General features: G+C 44.7%; 1 protein-coding gene across 2 annotated transcripts in view; it reads right to left on the reverse strand.

Moving 5' to 3' along the window:
* SMAP1 (small ArfGAP 1) overlaps positions 1-21,442 on the reverse strand; it is a 189,830-nt gene that overhangs the window by 23,745 nt on the left and 144,643 nt on the right. For both annotated transcript variants that reach the window (XR_008200586.1, XM_052651530.1), the window contains exon 7: positions 14,444-14,534. Coding sequence is in view for 1 of the 2 variants with exons in the window: in XM_052651530.1 (XP_052507490.1) it covers positions 14,444-14,534 (91 nt within the window). In the remaining variant the exon portion in view is untranslated. The remainder of the gene's footprint in view (positions 1-14,443; positions 14,535-21,442) is intronic.

Here is a 21,442-nt window from a genome sequence, read left to right on the forward strand (position 1 = left end):
CATTTGAAGCATATTAATTTTCAGGCTTCAAATTGTTCTCAAAAGCTTAAGGAAAGATGACTGAGAGTTAAGTGAAGCTGTTTATTTTTAATCTTCAGTTAACTTTTTACTGCTAAGTAGGGTTTCCCAGGTGGCACTGGGGGTAAGAGCCCATCTGCCAGTGCAGGAGACATAAAAGATGCAGGCTCAATCCCTGGATTGAGAAGATCCCCTGGAGGAGGGCATGGCAACCCACTCCAGTCTTCTTGCCTGGAGAATCCCATGGACAGAGGAGCCTGGCGGGCTGGAGTCCATGGGGTCGCTAAGAGTTAGACACGACTGAACTGACTTAGCATGCACACACTGCTAACGAGGTGGCCTCTAGGCTAACCCACTCAACTGACTGAGAGGCCTCACAGCTGGTGGGAACCCTCCTGCTCCGTCTGCCCCTCCCGTTCCGAGCTCCGCTTCCTGCAAATCAGGTCGGCTCGTCCTGTGGCCGGCGCTCTGCCCAGCATCCGCCTGGTGCGGTGGCATCCCCCGAGGCCCCAGACACGCTCATGCTGCCCCAGGCACATCACTGTGGTGCATGCCACACTGCCACTCAGTCACGCTCTGGACGACGACCACGCAGTGGTGCTTCTGTTCCCTTTCCGGTTGTAGGCCCCAGAGCCTACACACAGTCCCAGCACCGCCTCTAACTCCACGGCCCCCTGTGACTCGTTGCATCTGCCTCCTGGACAAGTGGGCCTCACGTCTGTCTTGTATCACACGGTCCCCTGGCAGTCTCAGAATCTCACTTCCTATCAGAGCTCCACACACTATAACTGTTAAGAACACCGGTCTGGCTTTGTAATCTACCAACTGCTTGCCTTTGAGCAACTTACTTAACCTCTGTGCCTCAGTTTCTTCACTGGTAAAGTTAAACCAATAGTAGCTCACCAACCTCAGAGCTTCTGTGAAGATACAAGGATTCACCATCTGTAAACACTCAAAGCAGTGCCTGGCACACAGCAGGCACCATCTCCATGTTTCTTAAAGTAATGAGATGGCAATCTAACCACTGAAGTAAAAGCATCTAGCTTCAGTTCATCCATAAGCTGAGACCGGACTCTGAAGTCAGGGAGACCTGGGTTTGAACCTAGTTGTCATCCAGAAGCTGGGCCTTGGAAGCCAACTTCAGTCAGCTTTGGTGTCCTTGTATGTTTTAAAACAAAAAGAAAAGGGCAAGGTGTGTGTCTGTGTGTGACATACTCCCCACTCTGAAGGGCTGTCAGAGGTGTGTTTGTGTGTGCATGCGTATGTGTGAGACACATCCCCCCTCTGAAGGGCTGCAGCGGCTGACACGCTAACGAACCGGCCTGCACTGTTGCCCAACCTCACCTGCACCGAGAGAGGCCCCAGGACCCAACCTGCCCAGGGGACCCCGAGAACTCTGCCGGGGGCATTTTCTGGGAGCAGCTTTCACTCCTGAGAAGCCACCGTCTGGACGTGGCCTTGAGGCCAGGGGCTGGGGTCTTCACTGTCCACCTGCTGACCACCAGGCAGAGCCCAAGGGTGACGGCTCAGGAAGCAGGAGGGGGCGCCGACTCCCGACGCCAAACTGCTCGCTCACACGACGCTCATCGAAAGTCTCCCTGCGGCCACGTTCAGGCCCTCGGTGCCCAACAACTGGAAGGTGCCTTGCCTACAGGCAGCGTTTGCACCGACAACATCTGGACATCACCCCCGCCATCACGTGCCTCACAGTCCCTGGGGCCCGGGTCTGGAGGACGTGACACCCTCCCCCCGGGCTCTGCTGCTGGATCTCCCACGGGCCCACTCGCCACCCTCCGTGGCCTCCCCTCAGACTCAGGACCGCGGGTGGCAACTGCCCACAGCTGGTCTCTCCCAGCAAACAGGCACACACCTGTCTGCTCCTCCTCCACAGGCGTAATCACACACAGACAGTCAAGGCCCCCTTTTTGAAAGGCTGAAATAGTCTTTAATCATTCACTGAACATACTCTTCGGAGCAGAAACAACACAAGATTTTATTAATTTCTAACTATATCTGAGAACCATTGTTGTTGTTGTTCAGCCGCTCAGTCGTGTCCGACTCTTTGCGATCCCATGGACTGCAGCACGCCAGGCCTCCCTGTCCCTCACCATCCCCTGGAGTTTACCCAAGTTCACATGCACTGCGTCGGTGATGCCATCCAGCCACCTCATCCTCTTCTCCTTCTGCCCTCAATCTTTCCCAGCGTCAGGGACTTTTCCAATGAGCCGTCTGTGTGCATCATTTGACCAAAAAAATGGAGCTTCAGCATCAGTTTCTCCAGGGAATATTTGGGGTTGATCTCCCTTAAGGCGGACTGGCTTGATCTCCTTGCTGTCTAAGGGACTTTCCGGAGTCCTCTCCAGCACCACGGTTCAAAGGCACCAATTCTCTGGTGTTCTGCCTTCTTTACAGTCCAGCTCTCACAACCAACCGTACGTGACCGTCAGGAAGACCTCAGCCTTGACTATACAGACCTTCGTTGGCAGAGTGATGTCTCTGCTTTTCAACACAGTGCTTAGGTTTGTCATCGCTTTTCTGCCAAGAAGCAATCGTCAGATTTCATGGCTGCAGTCACCATCTGCAGTGATTTTGGAGTCCAAGAAGAGGAAACCCATCACTGTTTCCACCTTTTCCCTTCTGTTTGCCAGGCAGCTGGAGAAGGCAATGGCACCCCACTCCAGTACTCTTGCCTGGAAAATCCCATGGACGGAGGAGCCTGGTGGGCTGCCATCTCTGGGGTCGCACAGAGTCGGACACGACTGACGTGACTTAGCAGTAGCAGCGGGGGAGGATGCCATGATCTTAAGTTTCTTTAACACTGAGTCTTAAGCCAGTCTTTCACTCTCCTCCTTCACCCTCATCAAGAGGCTCTTTAGTTCCTCTTCGCTTTCTGTGGTACCATCTGCATACCTGACGTTGTTGAGGTTTCTCCCGCCTGTCTTGATTCCAGCCCGTAACTCATCCAGCCCCACATTTCTCATGATGTGCTCAGTGTATGGATTAAACAAACGAGGTGACAGCAGACAGCCCTGTCATACTCCTTCCTCGATCTTGAGCCAGTCAGGTGTGCCATACAGGGTTCTAACTGTTGCTTCCTGACCCGCATATAGGTTTCCCAGGAGACAGGTAAGATGGGTCTGGTATTCCCATCTAAGAGCTTTCCACAGAACTGTAACAGACTATAAAATTACTTCAGGCATGTGCGCTAGACAGAGCCTCCTCTCTCCCTCCCTGCCCGGACAGCAGCAGTACGCACACAACTAACCCCCAACCCGCAATTCCTCAGGCCAGGGCTCAGCTGTGGCCCAGTCCGCCCAGTCACAAACTTGTGGTACTTTTCAGTGTATGGCCTTTGAAAAACAGAAACCTCCTGTAGGAATTTACTGCTTTAAAGGTAATTAGAGTGCTTTCTGAAAGTACTTTATTCTTTAGTTTCTGTCCAGAAATCTTACAAACACAAAAAAATTTACAGAAAAAAAGGTAGTGTATTCACCTCCCTCATTATATAAAACTGGGACATATATTACTAGATAATTAAGCAGGTTATATATAATAGTAAAAACTATGTTTAACTAGCATTGTCAACCCATCTGATCTTGGCTATTGTGACAAGTAAATGCTTTTATTTCTTGAAACAGGCATGAAGGAGAAGACTTTAAAACTTGCCTAAAGCTGTATGTTCCTCTGAGCTTTTCAATTAAGAAAAAACTGAGGAACCCATTATCTAAATACATCTCTGTGTAGTTCAATATTTAAAATAACTCAAAGCTGATGAAACGGTCAGGCAGAAATGTCCCTAGATGAATGTGAACAAGCAGAAGGATACACCCATGTAAGCAGTACAGACACCCTGAGCCACGCTTTCATCACTAAGCTCTAGCCCGCCTCTCTGTGAGCTCTCCCCAGGCATCTGTCCCTGACAGTCCCATGCACCCACGTGCCCAATGGCCTGCGGTGAAGCCTCCGGCCCCGAAGCGGGGTCTGCAGGAAGGCCAAGCTGAAGCCAGCAGGCCACGCTTCACCCCACAGCCACAGATCTGCCACGCCTCACGGCTGGAGCGGGTGCTCACCCTGAAGACTGCTCTCAGATGGGACCTTCTAGAAAAAGAAGTCTGAGGCCATACTAACCAGTTGCTAAGCAGTCTGTCAGCTTTTGTCTCAAGGAGGCCAGGTCGTCACCAGCAGAGGCCGGCCATGAAGCCGCGCACAGCGCGGCCCCCATCCTGGGAGAGGCTCGCGTGCAGGGCACAGGCAAGCGGCACCCCGGCGGTGGCGGGAGCTGGGGTCAGCTCTGCTCTCAGACAGCAGGGGCGCGGTCTAGTCCAGTGGCCGGGCTGGCCCTCGCCAAGAGGGGCCCGAAGACCTGGCCATTTCCAAGAGTAGAGGGCAGGTAACAACCAAGTATGGACCCCACTTCTAATACCAGACAGTAAGGCAGAGTAAACTGTGCTTCTACAAGCTTCCAGTGCAAATTAACACCTGAACATGAAGTCGTTCTTGCAGGCACAGCTAGGAGCATAAAGGCCCCTCCCAACTATCTTTAACGCCCAGCAGAGCCCAGCCCCCCTCACCATCCACGCTCTTGCCAACGGAGACGTGCCCGCAAAAGGGGCGAGCGGAGCAGCTGCCACAGAGGCTGTAAAGCCTGCAAAGCCAAAAACAGTTATTCCCTTTCAGAAAAGCATTGCTGACTCTTGCTAAAAGGCACACAGAGTACTTTATGACTGTGGGATGGGAGTAGATCAGGAAAGGAGAGCTGAGGAAAACAGGTTTATCTCAAGCCACTGGGCTGAAACAAAAAGGTTCGCTAAAGGGCCAGTTAAATGGGAAGTTCACATTTCTAAAAAATTGCCTTGACTATCATCCTGTGTGAGACTACTAAAATGTGACCCCGAATCCTGGCCCTCTGGGGCTGGGTAACTGCACTAACCCTGTGGGGCTTTTCTCTGTCTTTCCTGCAAATGTGTAACGTGAAATCCGTCTCTGCTCTCATCCACATGGGCCTGCCTTTCCACGCGGCCATAAAGCAGACCGCACATGCCTACTGCCCCTGCCCCAGCACACCGCCACCTGCAGGGAACCAGAGCGCCACGCTTACCCACAAGAGGCTGCTGGTCTGTCCTCATTCAGGAGCACTGCTCTCTCAAAGCCAGACAGTCTCTTCTGGAACTTAGCTGACTGGTAACCGGCAGGAGCAGAGCTGTGCATGCTCTGGTTGAGGTGCCAGCCTTCCCACTGCTGTGACTTCATCAGCAAGACCCCTAAGCCCTCCTTCTGACCCCGTCACCTGCCCAGCCACCGCCAGAACTCTTCTAGCACACAGCTAGAATCGTCAGGCAGCAGCAAACCCCCCGGATATGTCCTTACCCTCTCCTTTGAGCACTCCCACACCCTCCTACCGAGAGCAAAGCTTGGCTCTCCCCTCAGGACACAGTTTCCGGAAGCTCTCCCACCACTGAAACAGGCTCACAGAGCCCCGATGAGACCCAGCCACGGCTGACATCAGAGAGCCTGACACCAGAAGAGGGGAGCCACAGTCTGAAATCCCCACGACCCAGGGACTGTGAGACCAGGCGGTAGAGGCCAGGGACACATTGAGAGGAGACACGCTCTGTGACTGTGACCAGCTGGAAAGCAGGAAGCAAAGCAAGTGATGCTCCATAGACAGCTCAGTGTTTCTGAGGTCAGAGGTCAAGTGCAAGGAGACAGGACCACGCAGCATCACCGTGGCAGCAGCTGGGCACCTGGGGCCAGTCCCACCACCTGTCTCCCAGATCACCTCCGCACCACCATGCTTGGCCGCTGGAGACCTCACGAGAGCAACTCTGCTTGTCCCAAGGGAGCAGGCTGCCTGTTCTACAGTCACTCCCAAAGGGAAACATCCTACACTGCTCACTGGTCAGCGAACGCTATTGGCTCCTCTTTAAAACAGGTCCAGAGCCAGATACTTCTTTTTTCTTCTTTTTATTTATTTTTTTATTTTACAAGTTCATAAAATTTTAATTTTGAAAGGTTAAATTGGAAATTTTCTTTTCTTTTTTTTTTTTAATTTTAAAATCTTTAATTCTTACATGTGTTCCCAAACATGAACCCCCCTCCCACCTCCCTCCCCATAACATCTCTGTGGGTCATCCCCATGCACCAGCCCCAAGCATGCTGTATCCTGCGTCAGACATAGATTAGCGATTCAATTCTTACATGATAGTATACATGATAGAATGCCATCCTCCCAAATCATCCCACCCTCTCCCTCTCCCTCTGAGTCCAAAAGTCCGTTATACACGGACTTGCCATCTTTCTAAATTCCATATATATGTGTTAGTATACTGTATTGGTGTTTTTCTTTCTGGCTTACTTCACTCTGTATAATCGGCTCCAGTTTCATCCATCTCATCAGAACTGAATCAAATGAATTCTTTTTAACGGCTGAGTAATACTCCATTGTGTATATGTACCACAGCTTTCTTATCCATTCATCTGCTGATGGACATCTAGGTTGTTTCCATGTCCTGGCTATTATAAACAGTGCTGCGATGAACATTGGGGTACATGTGTCTCTTTCCATTCTGGTTTCCTCGGTGTGTATGCCCAGCAGTGGGATTGCTGGGTCATAAGGCAGTTCTATTTGCAATTTTTTAAGGAATCTCCACACTGTTCTCCATAGTGGCTGTACTAGTTTGCATTCCCACCAACAGTGTAGGAGGCTTCCCTTTTCTCCACACCCTCTCCAGCATTTATTGCTTGCAGATTTTTGGATCGCAGCCATTCTGACTGGTGTGAAGTGGTATCTCATTGTGGTTTTGATTTGCATTTCTCTAATAATGAGTGATGTTGAGTATCTTTTCATGTGTTTGTTAGCCATCCGTATGTCTTCTTTGGAGAAATGTCTATTTAGTTCTTTGGCCCATTTTTTGATTGGGTCGTTTATTTTTCTGGAATTGAGCTGCATAAGTTGCTTGTATATTTTTGAGATTAGTTGTCTGTCAGTTGCTTCATTTGCTATTATTTTCTCCCATTCAGAAGGCTGTCTTTTCACCTTGCTTATATTTTCCTTTGTTGTGCAGAAGCTTTTAATTTTAATTAGATCCCATTTGTTTATTTTTGCTTTTATTTCCAGAATTCTGGGAGGTGGATCATAGAGGATCCTGCTGTGATTTATGTCTGAGAGTGTTTTGCCTATGTTCTCCTCTAGGAGTTTTCTAGTTTCTGGTCTTACATTTAGATCTTTAATCCATTTTGAGTTTATTTTTGTGTGCGGTGTTAGAAAGTGATCTACTTTCATTCTTTTACAAGTGCTTGACCAGTTTTCCCAGCACCACTTGTTAAACAGATTGTCTTTACTCCATTGTATATTCTTGCCTCCTTTGTCAAAGATAAGGTGTCCATAGGTGTGTGGATTTATCTCTGGGCTTTCTATTTTGTTCCATTGATCTATATTTCTGTCTTTGTGCCAGTACCATACTGTTTTGATGACTGTGGCTTTGTAGTAGAGCCTGAAGTCAGGCAAGTTGATTCCTCCAGTTCCATTCTTCTTTCTCAAGATTGCTTTGGCAATTCGAGGTTTTTTGTATTTCCATACAAATCTTGAAATTATTTGTTCTAGTTCTGTGAAAAATATGGCTGGTAGCTTGATAGGGATTGCATTGAATTTGTAAATTGCTTTGGGTAGTATACTCATTTTCACTATATTGATTCTTCCGATCCATGAACATGGTATATTTCTCCATCTATTAGTGTCCTCTTTGATTTCTTTCATCAGTGTTTTATAGTTTTCTATATATAGGTCTTTAGTTTCTTTGGGTAGATATATTCCTAAGTATTTTATTCTTTTCGTTGCAATGGTGAATGGAATTGTTTCCTTAATTTCTTTTTCTACTTTCTCATTATTAGTGTATAGGAATGCAAGGGATTTCTGTGTGTTGATTTTATATCCTGCAACTTTACTATATTCATTGATGAGCTCTAGTAACTTTCTGGTGGAGTCTTTAGGGTTTTCCATGTAGAGGATCATGTCATCTGCAAACAGTGAGAATTTTACTTCTTCTTTTCCAATTTGGATTCCTTTTATTTCTTTTTCTGCTCTGATTGCTGTGGCCAAAACTTCCAGAACTATGTTGAATAGTAGCGGTGAAAGTGGACACCCTTGTCTTGTTCCTGACTTTAGGGGAAATGCTTTCAATTTTTCACCATTGAGGATAATGTTTGCTGTGGGTTTGTCATATATAGCTTTTATTATGTTGAGGTATGTTCCTTCTATTCCTGCTTTCTGGAGAGTTTTTATCATAAATGGATGTTGAATTTTGTCAAAGGCCTTCTCTGCATCTATTGAGATCATCATATGGTTTTTATTTTTCAATTTGTTAATGTGGTGAATTACATTGATTGATTTGCGGATATTGAAGAATCCTTGCATCCCTGGGATAAAGCCCACTTGGTCATGGTGTATGATCTTTTTAATGTGTTGTTGGATTCTGATTGCTAGAATTTTGTTGAGGGTTTTTGCATCTATGTTCATCAGTGATATTGGCCTGTAGTTTTCTTTTTTTGTGACATCTTTGTCAGGTTTTGGTATTAGGGTGATGGTGGCCTCATAGAATGAGTTTGGAAGTTTACCTTCCTCTGCCATTTTCTGGAAGAGTTTGAGGAGGATAGATGTTAGCTCTTCTCGAAATTTTTGGTAGAATTCAGCTGTGAAGCCGTCTGGACCTGGGCTTTTGTTTGCTGGAAGATTTCTCATTACAGTTTCAATTTCTGTGCTTGTGATGGGTCTGTTAAGATTTTCTATTTCTTCCTGGTTCAGTTTTGGAAAATTGTACTTTTCTAAGAATATGTCCATTTCTTCCACGTTGTCCATTTTATTGGCATACAACTGCTGATAGTAGTCTCTTATGATCCTTTGTATTTCTGTGTTGTCTGTTGTGATCTCTCCATTTTCATTTCTAATTTTATTGATTTGATTTTTCTCTCTTTGCTTCTTGATGAGTCTGGCTAGTGGTTTGTCAATTTTATTTATCCTTTCAAAGAACCAGCTTTTGGCCTTGTTGATTTTTGCTATGGTCTCTTTTGTTTCTTTAGCATTTATTTCTGCCCTAATTTTTAAGATTTCTTTCCTTCTACTAACTCTGGGGTTCTCCAATTCTTCCTTTTCTAGTTGCTTTAGTTGTAGAGTTAGGTTATTTATTTGACTTTTTTCTTGTTTCTTGAGGTATGCCTGTATTGCTATGAACTTTCCTCTTAGCACTGCTTTTATAGTGTCCCACAGGTTTTGGGTTGTTGTGTTTTCATTTTCATTAGTTTCTATGCATATTTTGATTTCTTTTTTGATTTCTTCTGTGATTTGTTGGTTATTCAGAAGTGTGTTGTTCAACCTCCATATGTTGGAATTTTTAGTAGCTTTTCTCCTGTAATTGAGATCTAATCTTAATGCATTATGGTCAGAAAAGATGCTTGGAATGATTTCGATTTTTTTGAATTTATCAAGTTTAGATTTATGGCCCAGGATGTCATCTATCCTGGAGAAGGTTCCATGAGCACTTGAAAAAAAGGTGAAATTCATTGTTTTGGGGTGAAATGTCCTGTAGATATCAATTAGGTCTAATTGATCTAATGTATCATTTAAAGTTTGCGTTTCTTTGTTAATTTTCTGTTTAGTTGATCTGTCCATAGGTGTGAGTGGGGTATTAAAGTCTCCCACTATTATTGTGTTATTGTTGATTTCCCCTTTCATACTTGTTAGCATTTGTCTTACATATTGCGGTGCTCCTATGTTGGGTGCATATATATTTATAACTGTTATATCTTCTTCTTGGATTGATCCTTTGATCATTATGTAGTGGCCTTCTTTGTCTCTTTTCACAGCCTTTGTTTTAAAATCTATTTTATCGGATATGAGTATTGCCACTCCTGCTTTCTTTTGGTCTCTATTTGCGTGGTATATCTTTTTCCAGCCTTTCACTTTCAGTCTGTATGTGTCCCTTGTTTTGAGGTGGGTCTCTTGTAAGCAGCATATAGAGGGGTCTTGTTTTTGTATCCATTCGGCCAGTCTTTGCCTTTTGGTTGGGGCGTTCAACCCATTTACGTTTAAGGTAATTATTGATAAGTATGATCCAGTTACCATTTACTTTATTGTTTTGGGTTTGGGTTTATACACCCTTTTCGTGTTTCCTGTCTAGAGAATATCCTTTAGAATTTGTTGGAGAGCTGGTTTGGTGGTGCTGAATTCTCTCAGCTTTTGCTTGTCTGTAAAGCTTTTGATTTCTCCTTCGTATTTGAATGAGATCCTTGCTGGGTACAGTAATCTGGGCTGTAGGTTATTGTCTTTCAACACTTAAAGTATGTCTTGCCATTCCCTCCTGGCCTGAAGAGTTTCTATTGAAAGATCAGCTGTTATCCTTATGGGAATCCCCTTGTGTGTTATTTGTTGTTTTTCCCTTGCTGCTTTTAATATTTGTTTTTTGTGTTTGATCTTTGTTAATTTAATTAATATGTGTCTTGGGGTGTTTCGCCTTGGGTTTATCCTATTAGGAAATCTCTGTGTTTCTTGGACTTGGGTGATTATTTCCTTCCCCATTTTAGGGAAGTTTTCAACTATTATCTCCTCAAGGATTTTCTCATGATCTTTCTTTCTGTCTTCTTCTTCTGGGACTCCTATAATTCGAATGTTGGAGCGTTTCATATTGTCCTGGAAATCTCTGAGATTGTCCTCATTTCTTTTAATTCGTTTTTCTTGTTTCCTCTCTGATTCATTTATTTCTACCATTCTATCTTCTATTTCACTAATCCTATCTTCTGCCTCCGTTATTCTACTATTTGTTGCCTCCAGAGTGTTTCTGATCTCATTTATTGTGTTATTCATTATATTTTGACTCTTTTTTATTTCTTCTATGTCCTTGTTAAACCTTTCTTGCATCTTCTCAATCCTTGTCTCTAGGCTATTAATCTGTGATTCCATTTTGATTTCAAGATTTTGGATCATTTTCACTATCAATATTCGGAATTCCTTCTCAGGTAGATTCCCTACTTCTTCCTCTTTTGTTTGGTTTGGTGGGCAACTCTCCTGTTCCTTTACCTGCTGAGTATTCCTCTGTCTCTTCATCTTGGTTATATTGCTGCGTTTGGGGTGGCCTTTCTATATTCTGGGAATTTGTGGAGTTCTCTTTATTATGGAGCTTCCTCGCTGTGGGTGGGGTTCTATCAGTGGCTTGTCAAGGTTTCCTGGTTAGGGAAGCTTGAGTTGGGGTTCTGGTGGGTGGAGCTGGGTTTCTTCTCTCTGGAGTGCAGTGGAGTGACCAGTAATGGGTTATGAGACATCAAGGGTTTTGGAATAATTTTGAGCTGCCTGTATATTGAAGCTCAGGGGAGTGTTCCTGTGTTGCTGGAGAATTTGAGTGGTATGTCTTGTCTTGGAACTTGTTGGCCCTTGGGTGGAGCTTGGTTTCAGTGTAGGTATGAAGGCATTTGATGAGCTCCTATTGCTTAATGTTCCCTGAATTCAAGAGTTCTCTAATGTTTTCAGGCTTTGGATTTAAGCCTCCTGCTTCTGGTTTTCAGTTTTATTTTTACAGTAGCCTCTAGACTTCTCCATCTATACAGCGCCAATGATAAAACATCTAGGTTAAAGATGAAAAGTTTCTCCACATTGAGGGACACTCAGAGAGGTTCACTGAGTTACAAGGAGAAGAGAAGATGGAGGGGGTAGTTAGAGGTAACTGGAATGAGATGCAGTGAGATCAAAAGAGGAGAGAGCAAGCTAGCCAGTAGTCACTTCCTTATGTGCGCTCTACAGTCTGGACTGCTCAGAGGTATTTACGGAGTTATACGGGGAAGAGGAAAGGGAGGAAGTAGACAGAGGTGACCAGGAGGATAAGAGAGAGGAATGAGAAGGAGAGAGACAAATCCTGCCAGTAACCAGTTCCTTAGGTGTTCTCCACCGTCTGGAACACACAGAGATTCACAGAGTTGGATAGAGAAGAGATGGGGGAGAAAAGAGACAGAGGCCACCTGGTGGAGAAAAAGGAGAGTCCAAAGGAGAAGAGAGTGGTCAAGCCAGTAATCTCGCTCTCAGGTAAACTTGGGTAGTGAAGTTTGGGTTTTTAAATGTACAAAATTGACAACAAAAACCTAAGAGCAAAGATTAAAAATCTAGAGTAGAGGTTGGATTTTCAAAAATACAATATTAAAGAAAAGAAGCAGAAGGAAAAAGGAGGAAAGAAAGAAAGAAAGAAAAAACAAGAATTATTAAACAAACAAACAAACAAAAACAAAAACAAAAAACAAAAAACCACCAACAACCATCCAAAGGCTATATATGGTGTTTGCCTTAAAAAAAAAAAAAAAAGTCTGTTTTTTTTTTTAAATAGTAATAATAGGTTATAGTAATAAAAATTAGAGGAGAAATAGAAGACTGTTTTTGAAGACAATGGTCTGCTTTTCTGGTTGCCTGATGTCCTCTGCCAGCCTACAGAAGTTGTTTTGTGGAGTTTGCTCAGCGTTGAAATGTTCTTTTGAGGAATTTGTGAGGGAGAAAGTGGTCTTCCCATCCTATTCCTCCGCCATCTTTATGCTCTCCCCTACTTCTTACAACTCCCCACACCACCGCCCCCCTCAGCCACCGCCCCCTAGCTGTGTTACTGGTCCCCCTGCCCCTATGCAGCCTCGCCTCACCACACCCGACTCTTAACACAGCAGCTGTAAGAAGTCCTGAAAAACTCAAGTCAGAGGAGGTTCGTCTTTGCCCGAATCCCTGCAATGCACTGCCAGGACACTGCAAGCAGATGCCAAAGTCCTATCGCAGTGGACCTCCCTGTCACCCCACACCCTCCGGGTCTCACACACCCTGGCCCCATTCATGTGGTGGCAAGGCTGCCACGGGGCCACCACACCCACCTGTCTCACCCCCACGGGCAGGGAGCCCCGACTTCCTGAGGTCCTCACTCCAGTGGGATCTCAGGGAGCCCCCAGCACCTCCAGCCCTATTTAAAATCACCACCACTCCTTTTTGTTTTAGCTACAGCACTTACCAAACACGACCCATACCATAGTTCATTTCACTATTTTATCACTGCTTCCTCAGAGAGAATGAAAGCTCCCAGAGGCCAGTCATTTTCATCTGCTCTCCTTCACAGCTCTCTGCTTAGTGTCTAGGTGCCTGGATACCAGCAGACACTTTGTGAAGAGCTGTGGGTCAGTGAGTCTGTAAGGGTAAGAGTCAGGCCTGGGTTTGATCTAACATTTCTAAGATATGAACTGATAAACAAGGCACTAGACTGGAGAGGAGATGCTGCCGTGAAGACAAAGGTGCATGCAGTCTTAGTAGGATCTATTCTTACTTTGGTAATGAGTCTTTTTTTCCCCTCTCTCTCATTTAGAGGAAAGGAAGTAAAATACATAAATTAAGAGAACTTGTATTCAACATAATTCTATTTAGCGTGCCTGGACTGAGCCCTATTTTCAGGGCTCATAAAATCATAGTTATTTTGTTATATTTCTAATATATACCTCCTAATTTCACCACTACAGAAGATTTTTATCGATAGGGAGTATATTTGCATGATACACCAACTTTGAAGAAATGACTAAAACATTCAATTATAATTCTGAAAACAGAAAACAATCTTAATAAGAAGATCAATTTTTAGAAAATTTTATGAAATTCAACTCCATCCTTCAACTATCTTTTACTGTTTTCCTTTAGCCATTAATCTTTCTCTAAACTAGACAGATTTTTTTCTAAATTAATTACTGCAGAAGGCTCAGATAAAAATAACTATTTATCAAGCTACTTTAGAACAAAGAGAAGCACTTAAGAAGAGCTGACATTTGCAGATAAGGACAATACAAGCACTCTTTGAATGGAAGCTTGTTTACCTGCCAGGCAGACAACATCCGTCTGTCAGCCCCGAGAACAAAAATGACGTTAAACTGAGCACTTCTTACTGGCATCACACACATAACGTGACCCTAGCTACTAGATCGAAGTATAGGGCCTGTTGCTTCAGTTAACCAAAATAAAAGCTTTCTTTAAGACAGCACCTTACAATAAGGCTATGCCAGAATTATTTTGCTAAGGGATCCCCTCCAACCCCGCAAAAAGCTAAATAAAGAGAAGAGGGGTGGGAGCAAACGCAATCTACTCCTCGCTTCAGTGCTGAGGCAGCATGGCCCCCCAAGCCTTGGAGACTGCTCTGGCAGGTCCCCTCTCTCTAGGAACTCAGCAGCCGCATTTCTGCAAAAGCACTGCTGACAGACGCCAGCTCCCTTATGCAGATTTCCCTTTTTGTGGGAACACAGCAAACTGACCACACCGTGTCCAAATTCAGTTAACAGGTCCCTTTGGCACACTGACGATAAAGCCATTCTAGTCAATGCAAGTCAGGGTTTCAACTGTTTTGTAGCTCTAAAGGTGACGTGTTTTTTTTTTACTTACCAAGTCCTAAAAGATCAACAGTGGGCTCTGCAGCTTTTTTAGGGCTGGTACTTTTTTTAGGTTCCAATTGCTGATCTTCTTTCTTCTGCAGCTTTAAAGTAAATAATCAGATTTATTATTTTTTTTCAAATAAACTGAACAAGACTGTTAAGCCTCAATTAGGCATACTTTTGATAAAGTTAATACAATGCAGCATATGAAGCACAGTATGATAAACCTAGAGTGTTTATTATCATAAACTGGTTAACACAATCACTCAACCTGAAATGATAGACTGGATATGTTAGGACCCCAAGATGGTAAATACAGAACTTTAATCTTAATGCACTTGTTCTTAAGCATCTAAACCCTTTAGGTGAACGTTGCTCACTTCGCAGCAGCACCTGCTCCCTGTGCCGCCGGGCGGGCCCCAGAGCCTGAGCGCAAAGCACATCTCTCTTCCCCAGGCTGCCAGCACAGGCCGGCACCCCTGGTCCTACCGGAATCCAGCTGACGCGCGGGCAGCGCTCGCTCTACTGAGCCCCGCAGACATGCCGCTGCTCACAAACCGAAAGTCTGCAGCAGCCAGCGTGGAGCACTTTCCCTGCATCTGTTCACTCGGTGTCTCTGGGTTGCAAACATTTCATCACTATTATATCTGTTATGGTGCTCCGTGAACAGCGACCTTTGATGCTACCCTGGAACTGTTTTGGGGTGCTGTGAACCACACCCACATAAGGCACCAATCAATAAACGTGTGTCCTGACTGCTCCACAAATCGACGGCTCCCCATTCCCTCCCTTGCCTCGGGCCGCCCTGTTCCCTGAAACACAGCAAGACTGAAACCAGGCCAATTAGTAACCCTACGGGGTATCCAAGTGCTCAAGGAAAGGAACAGTCCCATGTCCCTCACTTTAAATTAAAAGCTAGAAATGATTAAGCTCAGTGAGGAAGGAACGTTAAAAGCCAAGACAGGTCAAGAGTAGGGCGTCTGTACCCAGCAGCCAAGTTGTGAATGTCAAACAAAAAGTGTTACTCCAGTGAACACGTACATGCTAAGAAAACAGACACAGTCTTAGTGCTGACACAGAGAAAGCTTTAGTGGCCCGGACAGAAGATCAAACCAGCTACACCATTCCTTTAACCCAAAGTCTAATCAGAGCAGAGCTTAACCTCCCTTCAACCTTAGAAAGCTGACAAAGGTAGAGAAGCCGCAGAAGACACCTCTGAAGCCAGCAGAGGCTGGTCCGTGAGGTGTTGAGGACAGAGGTTGCCTCCATAATGTAGAAGTGTGAGGTGAAGCAGCAAGTGCTGATGTGGCAGCTACCGCAAGTTACCCAAGAGCTAGCAAAGACAACGCATGAAGGTGGCTACCCTGAACAACAGACTTTAATGCAGATCAGACGATCTTCAATCAGAAGACGCATCTAGGACTTTCATAGCTAGAGACGAGAAGTCACTGCCTGGCTGGAAAGCTTCAAATGACAGGCTGACGCTCCTGTTAGGAGCTAATATAGCTGTTGGCTTAAAAGCTGAATGCCCGTTTACCATTCAAAACTCCTGGAGCCCTTAAATTATGCTCAATCTATGCTACCTGAGCCCTGTAAGTGGAACAAATGAGCTGCATGACAGAATATCTCATAGATGGTGATCCCTCTGTTGAATCTGAAAGCCACTTGAAAAGGATTTGCCATTCTAGATGCCATTAAGAACATTCGTGATTTCTAAGAAGAGGCCCAAATATCAACATTAACAGGAGTCTGGAAGAAGCTGGTTCCAATCCCCATGGATGAGTTTGGAGGGTTCAAGACCTTATAAAGGAAGGAACTGCAGATGCGACAGGAACTGCACAAGAACTGAAGCTAGAAGTGGCGCCTGAAGATGCAACTGCATTGCTACAATCCCAGGGTGAAACCCTCACAGAGGAGGAGCTGCTTCTTACGGATGAGCAAAGAAAGCCGTTTCTTGGGATGGAATTTGCTTCTGGTGAGGATGCTGTGAACATCAGTGAATGACAACAGAGGACGTAGAATGTGACATAAACTTAGTTGACAAACTGTGCTGACGAAACTTCAGCATGTCGTCATCTTACTGCAGGCGGAGGGTCTCACCTCCACGCCGCTGACTGCTGACTGTCCCGAGTGGCGGCTGTTGAAAGCTGGAGTGGTTGTGGCAATTTCTTAAAATAAGACAGTGATGAAGTCTGCCACACCTACTGACTCTTCCTTTCACAAACAATTTCTCTGTGGCATATGATGGCTGTTTAATGGTATTTTACCCGCAGTAGAATTTTTAAAACTTGGAGTCATACTTCTAACTACAAGCTGATACTTTGTAAGCCCCTTCCCCCAGCACACTTCATCCACTCTCACCCCCGTCCTTGCCTCTGGCAACCTCCAATCTGTCCTCTGTGTCCACGAGCTTCCTTGTTTAGTTTCCACACACAAGTGAGGCTATATGTACCTATCTTTCTCTGACTTAACGTTACTGAACATAATACCCTCACAGTCTGTCCATATCATTATAAACGGCGAGACTTCCTTCCTTTTTATGGCTGAATAATATTCCATTGAATATACCACCTACCTCTCTTAAGCCAAGAAAAGACAACATTCATTCTATCACTCATTCATTTCTCAAACCCCTCCTACAAGATCATTTCTTCAACTACCTAAAGAATTCACAGCTTAGTTGTTGCATGAGTTCGTTTTTTGATAGCTATACAAATATATAACTTCCTAAGAACATATATCTCCCCTTACTTGTTTTTGGTCACTACCGTCTGTCTCAGAATATTTTTTTTTACTAACTAGCCTACCATAATAGATATTGATCCTTTAATAACCTTCTCACATAATTATCAGCTTGTAACTGTATTTAATTCTCAGAAATTTAACATAATCCATTTCACATTCTCTTTTTCAACATTCAACACAGGTTTGAGACATACCCTGCTTATTAGCAAAATAATTTCAAAGAAAGCACAGTCTACGATAACAAAATAAGCAATTCTTTTCAACTGAATACTTAAACTGCTACACCTTCCTTCTCTGTTTCTGTTTCTTTAACTGGACAACCTGTGTCACTACAAACGCTTCAGTCCGTAAGGGAACTGGGGACTGAGCAGCCACAAGCACACAGACGTCCAGTCCTCCTGGGACAGGTCTTCCCTGGTTACAGCCCTGGCTGTGATGCTCTGGGTATTACACCTACAAGTATCACGTGTTTGCTGTTAGTGTTTAGTCACCAAGTCGTGTCTGTCTTTGCAACCCCATGGACGGAAGCCTGCCAGGCTCCTCTGCCCAACACTTTTCAGGCAAGAACACTGGAGTGGGTTGCCCTTTCCTCCTCCAGGGGATCTGTCCCCCAGGGACTGAATCCATGTTTCCTTTGTTTCCTGCACTAGAGGCAGATTCTTTACCTGCTAAACCATCAGGGATATAAAACTGAGATATGTGAAACACAGCTACCATATAAAGTATAGTTTCTTAAAGCCAAATTTTAGAAGACCTAAGAAGGAAAATGCTATTGTCTTGTTAGAATTTGGGGCTGGCAAAGAACACAGTATGAGAATAGTAAGTCAAGAGCTTGACAAGCACGTGCTTCCTCATGAACTTTCTCCCTGTTGATATTCCACACTCAGCTTAAACATGTCAAGCAGTATGTACAGAAGCGCTCCACTTCGAATTCTCCTGCACATCACGTATGGAATTTGCCTTTTAATAAATGAAGAATGAAGCTGGCTGTCAAAGAATAAAATTAGGCCATCTATAATTCATTAAACAAACTTTCCTAATAAACAAGAACACAGGTTTACTTAGACAAAGCAATTTTATAAAATGTAATTTCCTTAGATTCATACTGAGCAAATGTCTCATTCAAATGATTAAAATCTGTATTAGCAGAGGAATCTGTATTCGCAAAGCCCTCACCAGGCCAATCTTCTGTAGCTCATAAAGCCACCCCTCAGAAGGGAACTGAGCCAAAGCCACGTGGCCTCCAGCGCCTACATTCACCACCATTCCTATTCCAGGACACGACAGAAGCAAGAGCGCAGCCTCTGGAAGGCGACTCACTCTGCTTAGCTGACCAACTAACGTAAATAACAGTGTTAATACATAAGAATAGGGAAGCTATACGACTTTTTAACGTCTAGACGTAATTATTAGAATTTTTCTTTAAAAACTATTATCTCCAATCACGCCTTAGCTGGTCTGTCTATAATCAGTGTCCTTTCACATCCACAGACTCACACAGGTAGATGAGACAACACACACTGTTTAACGCTCTCATTTTCAAGTGATACTCAGGCGGTGGTGTTTACCTTGCGGTCTGCAGGGAAGACAGGAAGGCGTATGACAAGTAGGAACTGAGAGGCACCCGAGGAAGAAAAGCAAGTGTGGGAAAGTCAGCGGGCCTACCCGCCTAACCCAGACGCCAAGTGTAGGGAGGCAACAAAAGGCGAAACTGAAAAAGCGGGGCCACACTGTGCAAGGACCTGAACAACCCACAAGAGCTAGGAACTAGATGAATTTTCAAGGTGAGCTGCAAGACCAAAGCTACTCCTGGGGTGGTGCGCCAGGCACAGGAACGGCCCTGCTAAAGGAGAAGGCGACCACCACCACCTTGGCCAAGGGCTGTGTGGCTAAGACACAGAGAGACCAATGCCCGGGAAGACAGCCCCGAACCTGCCACCTCCCCACAGCCCAAAACTGGAACACTCCCTAACAAGCTGCTCAACAACACACTGTTCCCAGAATACTCTCTCATCTTGGAGCCTTACAAAATCCCAACAGCAGGATTTAAGCTTTACTTCATTTTTTAGTAAAAACTTATGAATAATAAGCTACTCCAAGCTGTTGGATTGTATGACATCATATACTTCAAAGCAGAAACAGAAATCAGACTGGGTCATCCATGTTGTTCACACATTAAAGCGCCTCAGTGGCATGGTATCAGTAATTAATACAAGTCACTCTTTGACATTCCTACTATATTCTGATAGATATAATAACTATAAGTTTGTATGTGTGTGCTTTCACAATCAAATTACATACAACCTGAGAATTAATCTTGCACATGACTCCTGCTTATCATTATTACCCCAATCTTACTGTTTTATTATTTAGAATCTTGTTAAAGTTTCTTTTTTCTTTATCATTCTTTACAGATTTCTTTCACATTAAGGCTGTCATTACTTAGTGTACTCCGCTTCTGAATTTTATATTCTTTCTTAAACCTTATTTTTAGATTCAATTTAGAACTGTAATCTATATTTGATTGTGTGTCCCCACTCATATGGACATCTTTTAGTAAATGGCTCTCATGGCCTAGGGACACTACAATGCAATCTCAAAAAATATTTCCCTGGGCTGGATAAGTAGCAACAATTTATATAAATTTCAAAACAAGACAGAGCTTTAGACAACATTTACTCCAGTCACTACGTGACACAGGAAGCATCGCTGGGACATCTCACCTATGAGGCGGCTCTTGGTAAAAATCCCGGTACTGTGGATTCAGTGGACACGATGGTACAGCATATTTCACATGCAGAAAATCTAAACATTAGAAAGGTTCTCTTCAGGCAGCCTGTCCCATCTACTCACTTATCCCTGTTCTCAACACTGCCACTCACCAGAGGAATGAAGAGTGAACACCCCTCAGCAGCACCGGCAGACCACTTTTTCCCACCCAGCTCTCTGCCACCTAAAATCCTCTGAGGTTGTCTTTTGTGCCATTATATTCAGGGCACTTTCGGGTCCAGCTCATTTACTTCAGAACTGTATTGTTCTCCAAGTCTGGGTCAGTCACCTGTGGGGTCACTGCTCCTTTCTCCTGGGTCCTAGGTGTGCACAAGGTTCAGTCTGTGCCCTCCAAGACTCTGTTTTCCAGTCCTCTAAGCTCTGGCGGCTCTACGGTGGGGTTAATGGCGACCTCCTCCAGGCGGGCTTATGCCATACCCAGGTCTGCTGCACCCAGAGCCCCCGCGGCAGGCCACTGCTGACCCGGACCTCCACAGGAGACACTCCCAACACTCAAAGGCAGGTCCTGCTCAGTCGCTGAGCGTTCTGGTGCACACAAGGTTTTGCTTGAGCTCTCCAGGCATCTCTGGCCAGTACGGGGTTGGATGCTAAATGCGATTTTGCCCCTCCTACTGTCTTGTTGGGGCTTCTCCTTTGCCCCTGGATGTGGGGTATCTTTTTTTGGTGGGATCCAACATTCTCCTGTCGACGGCTGCTCAGCAACGAGTTGTAACTCTGGAGTTTTCGCCGGAGAGGAGCACAAGTCCTTCTGCTTCGCCATCAAGCAAGAATACTGACGTGGTTTACCACTGCCCTCTCCGGTGGACAATGTTTTGTCAGAACTCACCACCATGCCTGGTTGTGGACTTTCTCTCTGCCAACGTTCTTCTACCCAAGAAGTCCTGAAATGTTGCCACTCCTTTAAATCCGAGACTACAGCCAGTTCCACTTTCGTAAGGACTGGTACTGTGGCCAGTGTATGGTTTCCAGTAACACAGCGACATTTGCTAAGTGTATAACAACAGCATCTCAATTAGTTTCAATGATGTGGAAAAGTTCTGTCTGGAGAAATCAAACTAAACATAAAATTGCTGAAGCTCTGCTGGTGGTGTCACAGGTGTTGATACAAGCATTAGTCAGCAATACTGACTGCAGTATACTCTTGATGGAAGTCAAAAAGAGTGGAAAAGCTGGCTTAAAACTCAACATTCAAAAAACCAAGATCATGGCACCTGGTTCCATCACTTCATGGGAAATAGAGGGGGAAACAGTGAGAGACTTTATTTTGGGGGCCTCCAAAATCACTGCAGATGGTGACTGCAGCCATGAAATTCAAAGACGCTTACTCTTTGAAAGAAAAGCCATGACCAACCTAGACAGAATATTAAAAAGCAGAGACATTACTTTGCCAACAAAGGTCCACCTAGTCAAAGCTATGGTTTTTCCAGTAGTCACATATGGATGTGAGAGTTGGACCATAAAGAAAGCTGAGTGC

The sequence above is a fragment of the Budorcas taxicolor genome, chromosome 14 (genome assembly GCF_023091745.1).
Source record: "Budorcas taxicolor isolate Tak-1 chromosome 14, Takin1.1, whole genome shotgun sequence".
In the NCBI taxonomy this organism is placed as follows: domain Eukaryota; kingdom Metazoa; phylum Chordata; class Mammalia; order Artiodactyla; family Bovidae; genus Budorcas; species Budorcas taxicolor.